At 36.3% G+C, this 16,801-nt stretch overlaps 2 protein-coding genes across 3 annotated transcripts; one reads left to right on the plus strand and one right to left on the minus strand.

The window, feature by feature from the left end:
* Window positions 1–1,836: 1,836 nt before the first annotated feature.
* Window positions 1,837–7,984, minus strand: alg11 (ALG11 alpha-1,2-mannosyltransferase). The gene is made up of 5 exons (XM_051887815.1): window positions 7,868–7,984; window positions 7,209–7,430; window positions 5,870–6,241; window positions 3,968–4,545; window positions 1,837–2,695 (listed from the first exon to the last, which is right to left on the minus strand). The coding sequence occupies exons 1-5, from the start codon at window positions 7,912–7,914 to the stop codon at window positions 2,412–2,414; spliced, it is 1,503 nt and encodes a 500-aa protein (XP_051743775.1). The 5' UTR covers window positions 7,915–7,984; the 3' UTR covers window positions 1,837–2,411.
* Window positions 7,985–8,296: 312 nt separating this feature from the next.
* On the plus strand, window positions 8,297–13,803 carry cpb2 (carboxypeptidase B2 (plasma)). 2 transcript variants are annotated; one of them, XM_051887840.1, is made up of 11 exons: window positions 8,297–8,463; window positions 8,968–9,043; window positions 9,262–9,386; window positions 9,608–9,716; window positions 9,808–9,909; window positions 11,543–11,647; window positions 12,400–12,510; window positions 12,698–12,788; window positions 12,910–13,112; window positions 13,237–13,321; window positions 13,443–13,803. In XM_051887840.1, the coding sequence occupies exons 1-11, from the start codon at window positions 8,387–8,389 to the stop codon at window positions 13,646–13,648; spliced, it is 1,290 nt and encodes a 429-aa protein (XP_051743800.1). In that variant the 5' UTR covers window positions 8,297–8,386; the 3' UTR covers window positions 13,649–13,803. The 2 variants fall into 2 exon arrangements, with proteins under 2 accessions (XP_051743800.1, XP_051743809.1); XM_051887849.1 differs by having other exon boundaries at window positions 12,910–13,145; window positions 13,443–13,509.
* The last annotated feature ends 2,998 nt before the right edge of the window (window positions 13,804–16,801 follow it).

Consider the following 16,801-nt stretch of genomic DNA (forward strand, 5'->3'; position numbering starts at 1 on the left):
ATCGATAATTAATTCATTTATAATGTTACCTCACCATATATGACAATTATATTTAAAAATTAATATATAAAGAGTAAATATATATATATATGGATATAATTTACAGTAAAACAATGTCACAGAAGTTTCTGCATGATGGATTGCATATTTTATTTAAATAGTTTCTTGTTTATTTGATTTTCTCTTTTTTTCAGTATTATGCATATAGGTTGGTTTATATTCTGTGAGATGAAGAATGGACAGCTGAATTTGACATTGAAAGGAACACATTTCTGTTACATTTATTTCTAAACAATGACTAAAACTGCAGATTTGACCCCTACTCTTGGAAAAGTGAAATGCAATAGATTATTGCAAAGTAACCGTAGCAGGCTTCTTTTGATCACAGTATAAAGTTGCCTACTTTGTAGGTCAAAGGGGAGCTGAACAGAGGAATGTCCAGTTCATCCAGACAGCTGTCTAGAGGAGTATGTGGCTAGTAAATAATTACAAACAAGAACATACTGGGGAGTGAGAAATTCAAGATTTAATAATGAGATCAAGATCTTGACTGTGAAATGAGCAGGCTGTTGAACAGTGATTTTTGTCATAAGCCAAGATGAAATCTGCTTTCTTAATTAGTAGTTTCGAATTCCTATTATCAAAAGATGCAAAGAGAAGTTCAGTGACAAGTTAATTTGGTGGTAGATCAGTTTCATAAATCGTGAAATATGTTACAGCTAACTCTAGTTAATATTTCTCAGGGTTGGATTGTTTTTTAAAGTCAATTTCTGTATAGGCACAGACCTTATAGTCTGTTAAACAACATTTTTTGAACTTTTACACAGTTAATTGTCTAGGATTAATAATGCTTATGTTCAAAGTTCATTGAACATGTTGACAGTTTGTAGCACCATGTCTCAATAATGGAGGTGTTGCCACACTACAGTATATGGAGTTGTTGCAATGGAATTTGTATTTAACAGCTTGTTATAGAATTAGGAAACTGTAAAATTAGCAAAAATGTAAAAGTCAGAAATATTAAATTATTGTTTTGGCCAACAAATACTCCAATTAATACATTTATATTATAAATATTAAATTATAATATAAATGTATTAAATGTATTCTTACATTTTTAGCCACTAATGTTCATGTGTATGTAGAAACTGTCTCCATTTTCTCACTGGTTTCTATTGTGCTAATCCTGTTCTGAGTACCGGAAAATATTGTGTTTAGAAGTTTTAATTCTCAGTAATGTTTTCTCAGTAATGATACAGATTTTACTAATCGCTATGTAGATAAACAACGATTTTTCCCAATGGGTCAGTATCGATATTCATCAGCCAATTGTCAAATACATTTCTAAATAAAGCATCATCAATTTTATAACATGAGATGAATTGGATTACTGACAGGCAGGTGGATGAGGCATCTTTATCATGAGAAACCTTCCTAAACTTAAATATTAATTATCCAGAGGAACATCTAGATTTTGAAAGTTAAAGAATTGTTAACTAGCTATTTAAATACTCTCAACCATCTGAGTTCCCTCCTCTTTTCTCAGAGTACTATGCCCTGTTTAATTTGGCCCCTCTCTGTCGCTTTGCTATCTAGTCTAGACAGACACACTGTTACCCAGAATCTGTGCTCCTGGGATGGCTTTTCTGTATATAGCTGTTATATTGTAAAAAGAATTCTTATCTATTTCTGGAGGTTGGTTAGATGATGTAAAATGTTTGGACAGCTGTATGGGACAATGCTAAGAATTGATCAATGCTGTCCAATGTAATAACTGTGTACTAATGCAATAATTACACAGAAATATTGCTACTAAAAATGATGTGAACAACCATCTTGTTATATTTTCAGACCACCACTCTATATAATTTATTGTATTAAAAAAAAAAAAAATTAAATTAACATTAAGCACTAGTATAATGTTTGAATCTTCCAAGAGAAACATACATTTTTTGATACACTGTGGTTTCAACTCTCTTTTGTAACTCTCTTAAACAATAAAACAAAACAAACCTATTATAATTATAAACTATATTTATCATCTTATATAATGTACATAAAATATATGAAGACAAAACAGCATGTGTTTTAAATGAAACAAAATCAACTGTTCATCTGCAGTGTGTAACTCCTACATTCAATGTCTATCTTTAAGTTAAAGCAGAAAGTGGCATCTCACCAGAACCAGCATTTCCCCTGATGCTGTGATGTTTCATAATTAAAGAGCAAATGTTCACAAGACAGGTCGGTAAGAATTGCTCACTTATGCTCTAGACACGGAATGATTCATAGTCAGCATTATAGGGCCAGTACAAGCTTGTGAACTAGACTGAACTATATGGGGCTGATTCACAATAGCCAGTCAGGACAAAGACATGGTGAGAGTACCATGACCCCCTCCTCCATCACTCTCATAGTCTCAGTGTTGACATTAGAGGCTCCACGGCTGCAAGAAATGAACCTTCAAACTCCTGGTCTGAGAAGCGGGTGACGGACAGACGGGCCCGGCGTCGGATCTCTAACCGAGCTGCGGGAGTCATAGAAAGGATTCGTTCCATGGCGTCTGCATAGGTGTCTTCATCATCTGCCAGGAAGCCGGTTGGACCGCCATCATAGTGAACTACAATGTCCAACTTCGGACCACCGGATTTGTGAGCTAGAATGATTGTTCCTGCAGCCATACACTCCACTACACCTGCGGAGATATGGGAGAAGATGAGTGTTCTCAGTGTAATAGTCATGTAAATGCATAACTGTAGAGAAACAAAAAAATAACACTTTACAATAAGCTGTTGTTTTTAGCATTTAACATTAACAATGAATTTTTTTTACAGCATTTTTTAACTGTTAATGTTAGTTAATGAAAATGTTCACATTCATGTAACTAATGTTGACAGATACAACTTTTGACTATAAAATGTTTTAGTAAATGTTGAGATTAACGTTAACTAAGATTATGAAATCGAATAAAACTATTGTTCATTGTTAGTTCATGTTAACTAATATAGTTAACTAATGCTGACAAATGAAAACTTGTAGTTACCAAAATAATCTTTGCCAATTTCATTGAAGGGTTAGTTCACCTAAAAATGAAAATTCTGTCATTAATTACTCACCCTCATGTCGTTCCACACCCGTAAGACCTTCGTTCATCTTGAGTACAGTGGTTCAACCTTATTGTTATGAAGCAACAAGAATACTTTTTGTGCGCCAAAAAAAAAACCAAAATAATAACTTTAATTAACAATATCTAGCGATGGGCGATTTCAAAACACTCCTTAATGAAGCTTTGAAGCTTTACGAATCTTTTGTTTCGAATCAGTGGTTCGGAACGTGTATCAAACTGCCAAAGTCACGTGATTTCAGTAAACGAGGCTTTGTTACATCACAAGTGTTTCGAAATTTCAATGGTTCACCACTGGGGGGCGTGACTTAGGCAGATTGATACACGCTCCGAACCACTGATTTGAAACAAAAGATTCGTAAAGCTTCGAAGCTTCATGAAGCAGTGTTTTGAAATCGCCCATCGCTAGATATTGCTGAATAAAGTCGTTATTTTGTTTTTTCGCGCACAGAAAGTATTCTCGTCGCTTCATAACATTAAGGTTGAACCACTGTAGTCACATGAACTGTCTTTATCTTACTGGCAATGAAGGCCTCACTGAGCCATCGGATTTTATCAAAAATATCTTAATTTGTGTTCCGAAGATGAACGAAGGTCTTATGGGTGTGGAACGACATGAGGGTGAGTAATTAATGACAGAATTTTCATTTTGGGTGAACTAACCCTTTAATATCTAGGGGGGAAAAAATTTATATATATATATATATATATATATATATATGTTTTTTAAAAAATTATTTCATTTTTAACAATGTATTTCATTTAGTATTTTATTACAGGTTCCACAAAGTACATGTCTTGTGTTTTGAGAACTTGCTGAAAGTATGATATTCATTATCTTACCAATACCGAAATGTTCATTCCACATTGTGTGCAACCCAATCGTGGCATCTGTCAAATCTTTCTTCAGTTCCTCAAATGGGATATTGAGTTTAAACTCCACCCTGTCTGCTAGGCCCAGCTCCTGACACAATCCCCTCAGCATCAGTACCCTGTCTTCATCTTCCTGGTTACGACATCCACCAATCAACACCAGCTTCACGGTCTCTCGACCGGCAGTCTCCACCCCCTTCCTGTCCAGAAGTTTTCTAAAAGCCCTGATCTGCAGCTGATGGTCTTTTTCAGGCCGGAACTGGCCCACCGAGACTACACAGTGACACTTTTTGCCTTCTTTCTCTTCAGTCTCTTCCCCAATAGGGATGTCCAGGAAGGCCTGAACGTCACACGGTGGGTAGACCACACTCGTACGGTTAGGAGCGCGCCACAAAGCCAAAATGTGACCTAATGTCCAGGTGGAATTTACCATGACCACTTCACTACAGGAGCCGGCTAGACCGTACAGCAGTGCGAAGACACAGTAGTAAATCACTTTGATGGCACTCAGTACAGGGTTACTGGAGATGTAGTCTGCATTATTGAACCTAGAATGAAGATTTAAGAATGCACAAATGTAATTAGAAATTCATGTAAGCCAATTATATACACTACCATTCAAATTTTTTTTTTTTTTTTTTAAATCTCTTCTGCTCACCAAGGCTGCATATTTAATCAAAAATACAGTATAACAGTAACAATGTGAAATATTATAATTTAAAAATGTTTTATTTTTTAATGTATTTTAAAATGTAACTTATTCCTGTGTTAGTAAAGCTGAATCTTCTATGTTGTTAAGTTCTGTCACCCTTTGTCCCCTGCTTGTTTGTCACCATGGTTTCTGATTGATTTGAGTATTCTGTTTAGGTGTGTCAAAAATTAAGTTTTGAATCATTCAACATTAAACAGCATTTCTGTGCCAAATATACTACTTCTGGTTGTGGACATGTTTCACCAATTTCTTTCGAGTACAGCCTGTATCACGTCATAAAGGGCGGAATTCCTTGTATAGGCACTTCTCCCTGATAAGCGTGCACACACACCACCCAGAGCAAGAGCACGGCCATCAACGCGCTTCGTTCGGGATATGGAAGCTGAGAGATTTTTCAACAATGGCTGTGTCCTAATTCACGAGCTGCACCCTTCGAAGGCTGCATACATCATCAAGGCAGTCTCATTTAAGAAAAATAATCATTAGATTGCAAAGAAAGAAAGAAAATACAGTATTTTACATGTCACAATGATTATCAGTCAATTTTATTACGGTTACTTTTCTTAAATATGACATCCTTGATGACGTATGCAGCCCTCAATTGCGACCTCCGGAGGATGTAGCCTCCGAAATGAGACGCAGCTCCCCTGTCACCAATGGAGTGTGTTTTTGGTTGTGAGGGAAAGATTACCTTTTTCAGCTTCCCAAAGAACCCAGCATTAAGGGAACAGTGGATGAAGTTTGTTTTTCCGGGGCAACAGAGTTGTGCATGTATGTTTGTTTGTTCCTGGAATTTCGGTGATGAATGCTTTGTAAAACTGGTGAGTAAAACTGCATCAAATGTCTGTGTTTTGTTGGCAATCGGCGCACAAGTGCATAAAATGTAAACACAAATGTTTTGTTCCCTTTTTATTTATAATGATGTCACAGCTTGCAGACGATCTCTACGCAAAAGCTGCGTACGCTCGTGACTCTTTAGCTCTGCCCACGGCACGCCTCCAGGAGCTCGGCTTTTTTCCGGAAAGACTCGGTACAGTGTATCTATCTTTTATAAATATGATACTTTTTGGAGATATGAAGGATGCACTACTACTATAGGTACTCAAGATTAACCTGAGATTGGCAGAAACTGTGTGTGATACCCCCCTTTAATGACTAACCTTGGGTTTCTTTCTCGAACCACAGACAGCATATCAGTGCTGATGGTTGGGTAGTGCACATAGCTTCCCACATGACATCCACCCAGATAACGGAACACAGGTAAGGTGAAGGCATAGCCCATTGAGTCAATGTAGACGTCTGGAACAAACTCAGTCAAGGCCTCCCACCCCAGGAAGATGGAGCCCACGCTCTGCCCCAGAAGGGTGAAGTGTGGGTAAAGTTTAGCCTCTACCAGGAGACGATGTTTCAAGAACACAAACTTAACAGCTCTGGGGAGTCTGATGTTGAAGCGCCGCCGTGCTCCATCTAAAATCTCTTCTGCTGTCACGCCCTGATCACCTGTGTAGACCACGAAGGAAACATCTTGGTACCTGTGTAAATATACAGGAATAAAAAGGTATTAATCCTGAATTCATGATTAGTCTATCATTATGTAATAAGCTCATGCTGAAGCCCAGCCCTGCTGATTCAAGACAGCTTCAGCCAAAAGCAGAACTTGATAAATTTATATAAGGGTAAGTGATGCTCACTTTACTGTCCTAAGCAATTTCAAAATATAAGACTACAGCTTTTAAATCAAAATATGCTTAGTGATTCAACAATATAGTCTTATCCTACATTTGATGATATTATATTTTAAGACAATATTCAAAATGTCATGCATGAAAACTGTTCACACCTAAAGTAAAACAAAATAAGTTTTTGTCTTGATACACTGTGATGTCAAATGACAGGAAGTTTAAACATTAAGGAGGATCCAAAAGGACTTGTAGTCTGTCTAGAATGTTTGCTTATTTTACTTTTTGGTACCAATACACTGTGATGTAAGTTTCCATGTCATGTAGGACAGCACAAGATAATGTATATTTCATATTAATATTAAGTTATATTAAATTGCAATATTAAGTTGCATATAAGTCAAAGTCAGTGTGTGTTTTTTGAAAGTTATGGTATAGTTTTCAATGGACAACCAAGTAACAAGCAAGTTTAAAAGTTTCAAATCATGTTGATAACACTCTAGTCATGCATGATAATTTTACAGGACTTTACAAGAAATATTATAAAACGCTTATCATTCTTGGCTTTTGATATGGTATACATTTTTATTATCATATTAGGAATCATTATAAATATGTTATTCTGTATGACATTATTAATGACTAAACTCAATAAACCATACAATAAAAAAAATAACAGTTTCAATATAGTTTAAAATTATTTAAATTATGGTTGTAGTTGTTTTTTGTGTTGTAGTTGCTGCTTTCACTCCTTTTTGTCACTGACCCAAAAATGTCTGGCCAAATAAATGGCACACTCATAAGAGCTGAAATATCTGACCTGTTTTGAAGAGCACGTAAAGCACACCACAGCACTCTCTCTCCTCCTCCTCCCGCATTGCAGTATGGGTGGAAGAAGGCCACGGCAGGCCGGCCATCCTGAGCTCTCCTGGTCTTCCTCTTCATCTGCAGCCAGGTTCTCACCCCCATGATGAAGAGGAAGAGGATGGCTGTCAGGACAAGACTCAGATAGAAGCATGGTAACAGCAGTGACCACAGTAACCTGTGGATGGCAAAAGCCACATACAATAATCCATCTTTCCTATTAATAACAGCTGGCATACAATAGGTTTCCTGTTAAAAAGTTAGTGCATGGACAAGATCACAAAATTAAATCTAAAGTACAATGTTGCAGATTTCCTTATATTATTTTAACCAGCTATACGTACATCATCAGAAATACTCGTAAATGTTTAAAGTATTGAAATTATACGAAACTACAGATTAATATCCATTACTGTTATAAATGTTTTAAAAAAAAAAATTAAAAAAAAAAAACATAAAAATGTATACATTCATTCATTCTAAACCGAAAATAAACAAAAAGTAGATTTTAATATACATTCGTACTGTAACAGCAAGCCTGAGTTCACTGGATTTCCCTTACTCGACACTAGCTTACACAATCTACAAAATTAATAAACAGTTTAAAATCATTACCTAATTAAATCGCACAGACAGAGAGACAGGTGATCGTGGGCTGACATCTTCACCAAAATGACAACACATCACCCGTCAAAACCCGGAAGTGCTTACCACTGGTCGGCTGTTGTTTTAATGGAGCTTGGCAAACGGCTTTTTCGCCACCTACTGGACTGGAGCCTAAATGGGCCATCTGTTTCGTTCATTCAGAGTCCTGATGTAAAAAAAAAAAAATAATAATTGCCCTTAGATGCCACCTAGTGTTAAGATTTATGGTTGAGTTATACCCTAAATGTTTTGCTGCTCGCATGCGCACAATTTTTTTTTTTTTTAAATTAACTATTACGATTGAATGATGGTGACATGACACCATTTATTTTCAGAGCAGTCCTTATAAATATTTTACAAACTAACTTTTGAAATACAGCGAGGCAATTCAAAGTACAGTTTAACCAGCAAACAAACAGTCCTAGATCAATACTGGCCTCTTACCTTGTCTACATTATTGCACAAACTATTTGGAGACAGAACAAAAAAATGAGGCCCCTAATACAACTGGCTTACTTCATATGTTTTAACATTTTTCTTGAAAAATGTATCTGCAAATCGGAACAGTAAGTCTTCTCTTTTTTTCTAAAATAATGCATTATAGAGTTATATTTATATTAACTTGATCAAAAATCTCTGTATGTAGTATGTTAACATTTAGTAAGTTAAGAGGCTTTTGATCTGACCAAGATATGTAGCCTACCAATGCAATTTTTGACAGTAGGATTTGTTTTTTATTCAACACTTAAAAATATTTTCTTGGGTAATGATAATAGATTATGTGCATTCAGCTATTAAATGTGGATATACAAACATTGTACCTCTGAGGAATTATTAAAATACTACAAGTAGGCTATGAATAAGCCAAAAGTTTGAAATAAACAGAAAACGGTACAACCTTTGCTGAAGTGGTTATTGTGAATAATTACGTATCCAAATGTTACAGACAATATAAAGTACTTGCATATGATTAGATTTTTTTTCTTAAGACTTTCCCCCCTTTATCCACATATCTAATGCCTACATCTAACAATTAAAATGATTGCTGCTGTTTCCTTATTCATACACAGTGACCAGGTTTTGGCCATCACTGTATCCACACAGGAACATGTGGACACAGTGCAGAACATAACAAGTCACAATGAGGTGAGAGGTTATTTATTGCCATCTATTGACTGGCATTCTGTCAGAGGACGATTGTGAATGTCAAATTTCTATACTGTAGATTTTGAGTTACACAAGAAGTCAAGTAAGAATCATTCTACAAATATTGGCGGTTAATTGATTTGATTTCTTGAACTGACCCTCAGTCTGCTCCTGTGAGTTTCAGCTAACGTGTAAACTTATATTCTGTGCTTGTTCAGACATTATTGTGGCAGCCTGCTTCGCCCAGTTACATTACAACGAACACTGAGGTTCACCTTTACATTCAGTCAACAAGTTTGGAGTTTGTCACTGAACTCCTACGCAAACATGGCATTACTTATAGGTATGCAAATCTGTTCAGTTTGGTGGAATGTAGAATGTAGTTACCTTTAAGGTAACATTTAGTTTATTTTTTATGATGATTTTAAATGAGTATTCACATTTATATTTAGGACATTTATTATGTTCCGAATTTGATGTCTATATCGATATGATGTCTGCATATGTTGAAAAGCAGCTCCTTGATTTTAAAGACTCGGATCTGGCTTTTTGATATTTGTGCAGAGTTCTTTTGGAAAACACAGCAGCGCTGGTTGAGATGCAGACCAGAAATGATACGTCAGATCCCCGGAGTGGAGGCGTGTTCTATGAGAGATATCATTCTTTAGAAGACGTAAACTGAAAAAAATGAGAAAATTTACCTTAATCTTTGCATTAATTTAACTGAAAATGACAATTTGACCAAAGTTTTTTTTTTTTCTCAGATCTATTACTGGATAAATAAGACCAGCCAAGAACATTCAGACATGGTGAAAGTTACTCTTATTGGGTCATCTTCTGAGAAGCGGCCACTCTATGTTATAAAGGTACACTTATTGTATTAAAGGGTTAGTTCTCCCAAAAATGAAATTTCTGTCATTATACTCACCCTCATGTCGTCCCAAACCCGTAAGACCTTCGTTCATCTTCAAAACACAAATTAAGATATTTTTGATGAAATCTGAGGGTTTCTGAACGACACATAGGCAGCAACGTCATTGCATTTTTTGAGGTCCAGAAAGGTAGTAAAGACATCGATAAAATAGTCACTGTGACTGCAGTGGTTCAACCTTAATGCGACAAGAATACTTTTGTGTGCAAAAACAAAACAAAAATAATGACTTTATTTTTACAATTTGAACTTTTGTCATACTCAGTTGACTTAGTGAACGCAGTGCAGGCTTCCGTGTTCTACATCCAAATGCTGACTCCTGTGCTGCTCACGTGTATAGCTTTGGCCAATACTGAGCCGACGTTCAGACGTAAACACGGAAGCCTGCGCTACGTCAACTGTGTATGACAACAGTTCAAATTGTTAAATAAAGTTCTTTTGTTTTGGCTTTGCGCACAAAAAGTATTCTTGTCGATTCATAAAATTAAGGTTGAACCACTGCAGTCACGTCGATTTTTTTTAACAATGTCTTTAGTACCTTTCTGGACCTTGAAAGTGTTGATTATATTGCTGTCTATGTGTGGTTCAGATACCCTTGGATTTCATCAAAAATATCTTAAAGGGTTAGTTCACCCAAAAATGAAAATTCTGTCATTAATTACTCACCCTCCTGTCTTTCCACACCCGTAAGACCTTCGTTCATCTTCGGAAAACACAAATTAAGATATTTTTGATGAAATCCAAGAGGTATATGACTCGTCCATAGACAGCAATATAACCACCACTTTCAAGGTCCAGAAAGATACTAAAGACATCGTTAAAATAGTCAACGACTGCAGTGGTTCAACTTTAATTTTATGAAGCAACGAGAATACTTTTTGTGTGCAAAAACAAAACAAAAATAACGACTTCATTCAACAATATCTTCTCTTCCTTGTCATTATGCTTACACAATTGACACAGTATAAGCACAGTGAAGTCTTCTGTGTTTACGTCCGAATGCCGGCTCAGTATTGGCCAAAGCTGTACACGTGAGCAGCATGACGCATGCATGTGATGCTGACGCAGGAGCCAGCCAATAAAGAGTCAGCGTTCTGCTGTAGAACCTAGAAGCACTGGATGTAAACAATGTATGAGAATGACACAGAAGAGAAAATGTTGTTGAATAAAGCCGTTATTTTTGTTTTGTTTTTGTGCACAAAAAGTATTCTCGTCGCTTCATAAAATTAAGGTTGAACCACTGCAGTCACGTGAACTGTTTTAACAATGTCTTTAGTACCTTTCTGGACCTTGAAAGTGGTGGTTAATATTGCTGTCTATAGATGAGTCATATTCCTCTCGGATTTCATCGAATATATCTTAATTTGTGTTCTAAAGATGAATGAAGGTCTTACGGGTGTGGAACGACTTGAGGGTGAGTAATTAATGACAGAATTTTTGGATGAACTAACCCTTTAAGTTTGATTTATGTACTAGAGATCTGAGTTTTCATTAAATATGTTTTTCAGACATATTACAGACACATTCACAATTTAAATTATGACTATGGTCTCATTGTGTGCCTGCAGCTGTCAGGCAGGAGAGGTGAGGTGAAGAGGGCCATGTGGATGGACTGTGGGATTCATGCACGGGAGTGGATCGCCCCAGCCTTTTGCATGTGGTTTGTCAAATATGTTAGTATAAAGTATTCAATCTCCTTTCAGCATTATAGCTTAACCTAACCGGTCTGTATCATGCTTTTCTTCACACTCAGCTTCTTCACCAACCTCTTTGTATACTTAACTCATTTAATCATTTAATCCATTTAACCAGTCTCTACTTTCCTTTTATGCATGATTTGGATAAAACTGGATATGGATTAAACCCTTAAATTACATCTTGAAGAGCCATCAGTTTAAGCTTTGCATGTTTAAACTACATTTTTTTGCCAGTCTTCAAGGCAGATTTCATGATTTGTACACTAGCATAGTCCACTTCAAGGCAACATTAGTGTAGTTTTGGAAATGTGCTTTGGGTCATTGTTCTGTTAATTTCTGTTCACATTTCCATTGGTTTGCATGTATTTGGCTCAATCTGCACTGACCATTATGCCAATATGCTTCCTACTTCTTCCTGCTAAAATTAAACTTCCTACTAAATTAAACTAAACTGAGTTTTTGCCATTTTAGCAACAGAACCCGGCAACTCTCATATTTTTCCCTTTTGTCCTGCTGCTACATTTGGTGGATATGTTTTTCTGAGGTTTATAATGGATTATCTTGCTTGACTGTGTGGTTCTGTGCCTTTATTTGACCTTGACATACAGCAGATTGAGAAATACATCTTTACAAGTATTAACAACCAGTAATTGTTCAGTAAATTGGAGCACATTAGAGCATGTATGGGAAATCTAATGGAAAGTTGTTTTTCTGTTTTGTTTTGCCAGGCACTAGCATATTACACCCGGAACGCTGAAATCACAGAGATGTTGAATAACATGGACATTTACATCTTAACAGTCATGAACCCAGATGGATACAAGTACACATGGACAACAGTAATATGTTAAAATTATTATTATTATTTTCAGTGCATTTAATATGCTGTTAGAATTATAATACATGTAGTTGTGTATTTTTAATTTTCCTTTATCAGACTTTTTCTTGATCCAAATTTAGCACAGTACTTACTCTAAAAACTCGACCAACCTTGACCAACTTAACCATTTCTTATTTACCAAACAGGATCGTATGTGGAGGAAAAACCGCTCTGTTAACAAAGACAGCGAGTGTGCTGGAGTAGATTTGAACAGAAATTTTGATGCAAACTGGTGCAGTAAGTTCCAAATACTGAACCTTCATTAAAAAAAAAAAAACTGTTATAATTTTACTTTTAAGGACATTTTCATTTTGAACTAATATTACTCCTGGTTTAATTCTTCCACTCTGTTCTAAAGCAAAAGGTGCCTCCGATAATCCATGTGATCAAACATATTGCGGTCAGTTCCCAGAGTCTGAACCAGAGACCCAGGCTGTGGCACAGTTCCTGCGCTCCCATAAGGACACAATCAAGCTGTATCTCTCCATTCACTCCTACTTTCAGATGCTTCTGTTTCCTTACGCCTGTTCCTATGATGAGGTTCAAAACCACGAGGAGTTGGTGTGTGATGAAGTTAATGCATGAGTGTTTGTGGTGGGCCATGCTAGTAAATAATACAAGTAAAAAGAATGTGTTTTTTTTTTTTTTTTACTTCTGTAAGCATGTTTGTGTTTCTTTCTGACAGCAAGAACTTGTTAAGGAGGCCTCAACAAAAATACGCAGATACTACAGAAATATCTATAAATATGGTGCATCTGCAAAAACCATTTGTAAGTTTCCTGTCTATTCTTAGAATACAAATATTTTATTGATAACTGTATTTGAACCTTTGCCTGTTTCTGTTTCTTTGTTATGTTAATATTCTGGTTTTTTTTTTTTTTTTTTCAAAAGATTTGGCCCCAGGAGGCTCTGATGACTGGGCGTATAATCTTGGGATAAAATATTCCTTCACTTTTGAACTTCAGGATCGTGGTCGATATGGGTTCCTTCTTCCTCCCAGCTTTATCCCTCAGGCCTGTAATGAGGCTCTGCTGGCAGCAAAGATCATAGCCTTGCATGTGATCAAGAAAACTGAAGAGCTTTCACCAACAACCTGAGTACACTATATACTACAGATTCAAATTCTGAACTTTTACTCTTAACTAAACAAAATGTATACTTAAAATGTGCTAACAACAATTGAGAAAATGTAATATATGTTACAAATAATAATAATAATAATAATCAAATAAAACAATTTTTTTGAGAGTGAGGTTATTGTTTTTGTGTGTGTATGCAAGTGTGTCCTATTTATCTCCATCAGATTCTTTGCATTTTAAATGAAAAAAAGTAGCATTCTGTGCGAATTGACATGATTCACGTGGACCACATTTACAGCCTGGATTAATGTGGAAAAATTACATTCCTGCAAAATACACTTTGCATTGTATTGTGGTGGTAGAAGTGGTCACGTGTGTCTATACTGTTGTAGGGAACAGCACATTCCAGGGCCCAGTTTATGGCCAGGCCCCTCTCTGTCCGTAACAGTGGACAAAGGTTTGCTACATTTTGATTGGATCTTGGTGGACTAACACAAACAAACTGTCCAACGCCATCAGATAAAGATGCTAGGACAACAGCCAGACACCTCTTAGAGGGCAAGAAGAAGACCTCTGGTACCAAGCCTGGGAAGGACAGGACTTCTCATTGGTCCACATGCAGTTTCTGCCCTTCACCCATCTAGAGACTACTTCCTAAAGTTGGCCAGTGACTGCCATATAAATTCCTCAGAACCTCAGCAGCAGTGGGTGAAACAAAGAGGGATCACAGTGCAGGACCTTAAAACTGATGTAAACTACACACATCCATTTCATACTTATTCACAGAAATAAGTATTCTCCGTGACAGCTATTTGTAATGCAACATCTTACACAAATTCAGCTGTTAATGTACAAATGAATGAATGAATGCATGACAGGTCAATCTTGTTTGGTCTCTATTTGTTTAGAATATTGCCAAAGGTATTCTGGTGGTGGTTTGGAAAGTGAGAAATGAATTGGTAAACTTTAAAGACACTTTAAAGACTTTCAACTTTGTGCTTTATGCAAATAAGTTCCACAGGGGAAAGAAGGGTGGGCCACACTGTGTGTGTCCCCTCGGATGCCAACAGCCAATCGCAGCACTCAAATGGAGAAGTGCCAAATTGCAATCTCCTACTTATCGGAAAGGGATAAAGGTACCCTTTCGACAGACCCTCCTTGTTTTGAGTCTGTCCTGTATGGGGATAGACACTAACAGATATGTCGTTCTGAGTCTCCCATCGAGAGAGACACTAACAGATACAACACCGTTCTGAGTCCCTGGTTCATCCAGTGAGACATAACAGATATGCCGTTCTGAGTCCTGGCTTACGAAGCTGAGACATTAACAGATACCACCCCATTCTGAGTCTGTCCTGTAAGGGGATAGACATTGACAGATACATTCTCGTTCTGAGCCTCTGGTCCGTCCAGAGAGACAACGACAGATCCCATGATCTGAGTTTACAGCTTGTGAGGCAGCAACAGATACAACCACGTTCTGAGCCTCCAGCCTTTGAGGAGAGAGACATTAACAAACACTACATTCAGAGTTTCCGTCCAGAGAGACAGTAACGACTACAGAGAGACAAGTGGATTGACCAATTTCTGAGTGTCTGGCCCAGAGAGGCTCCTTCTGCTTGAAGATCAGGATACATAATGGCGGCAATACAAATTATGGTGAGTTTGGACTTGTGTCCTTGGTAGTTTGGACTTGGCAAGTTTGATTAAGGAGTACAGACTCCTGAGCACAGGAGAGCGCAGTCTGGTCATTCTGCAAATTGAACAGCAGCTTGAGGTGGGGGACGTCATGTGACTGTCTACGCTTGAGTCATTTTTAGCGGTGTTCATCATCGTGTTATTGTGTTATCTTTCAGTTCGCAAACCAAAACTGGACCAATCAGCTGTAAGCAAAGTGGCACATATCTGACGAAATAAAGGCACTACCACGGAATCTTTTGGTGCAAACAGAGCACTGCCATGATGATGTATTTTTGTAACCCGGTAGTTAGCATCCCCCTGGTTCAAAATAGTATTTTTCCATTGGCTTTTGGATTATTGAAAAAAATAAAGCAAAAATTTTGATTTTTACATGTTTTGTTCATCATGATAATCTTCATAAATGAATACAACTTTTATGGATTTTGTAGCCTAAATACAATTGGCAGAAGTTAAAGTCTTAACGTAGGCTACAAACAAACTACTTCAGTTTCAATTTATGATTGCTATCATAAATTGAAAATATCCATTGTGTTCTTCATACAAACATGACTTACCACCACAGGGGTATATTCATTTTGAATCTTCAGAGAACATTGTTTTCTCTGACAGTGCGTGGCATAAAAATGGTAAAAGTCATGAACACATGACATGAAGGCTTCACATAATTAAACTCCACAGACATGCATGACCAGTAAAAGTGCTTGCTTGTGGCATCTAAGTTTTTTATTAATATTATTTTTATTTATTTTTTTAATGCCACAGTGAGATCCTATTTGTCTACTATGAATCTCCTCTTGGCACTTTTTTTGTTGTCGACCACTTTTGCCAGAGTATCGTCTTTTAATACATAATACAAAACCTCATCTAAAAAGTATAAAGTTGTTATCATTATAGTGAAGCCATACGTGTTTTTTTTTTTTTTTTTTTTTTTAAGGATGTTTATATTTTAATTCATGCATGTGAAAAAGAGTAACACTGATTTAATACTAAAGTCTGGTTGAAATTATGTAGGCTACCAACTGAGGCAATAATGTATGGTACAGAAACTTTAGTATGCCACCAAAGATACATTTATATCAGTTATCAACAGTTTCAAAGACTTTCAAAGAAAAACATTAGCACATTAAAACAAACAAACAAACAAAAAACTTAATGGTTGTTGCAAACAGCTCCATTTTTATAACAAAAAATGCGCTATATTGTCTCATATGGTGCAAAATCTTACTGAAGCCTATGCGACGAATTAGGTCAAAAGTAATAAAAAAAAAAAAAAAAAAAAAAAAAAAAATAAGTAGTCAGAATGCATTACCTAAATGCGTAATCTAATAGATTACATTACTAACTACAATTTTTCATGTATATTTTATTTATTTATTTTTAAGGAACAGTTTACACACACAAAAAAAAAAAATACAAAAAAAAAAATACAAAAAAAAAAAAAAAGACCAGACCTCCAGTTTCCCATAATCC

The sequence above is a fragment of the Ctenopharyngodon idella genome, chromosome 1 (assembly GCF_019924925.1).
Source record: "Ctenopharyngodon idella isolate HZGC_01 chromosome 1, HZGC01, whole genome shotgun sequence".
NCBI lineage: Eukaryota > Metazoa > Chordata > Actinopteri > Cypriniformes > Xenocyprididae > Ctenopharyngodon > Ctenopharyngodon idella.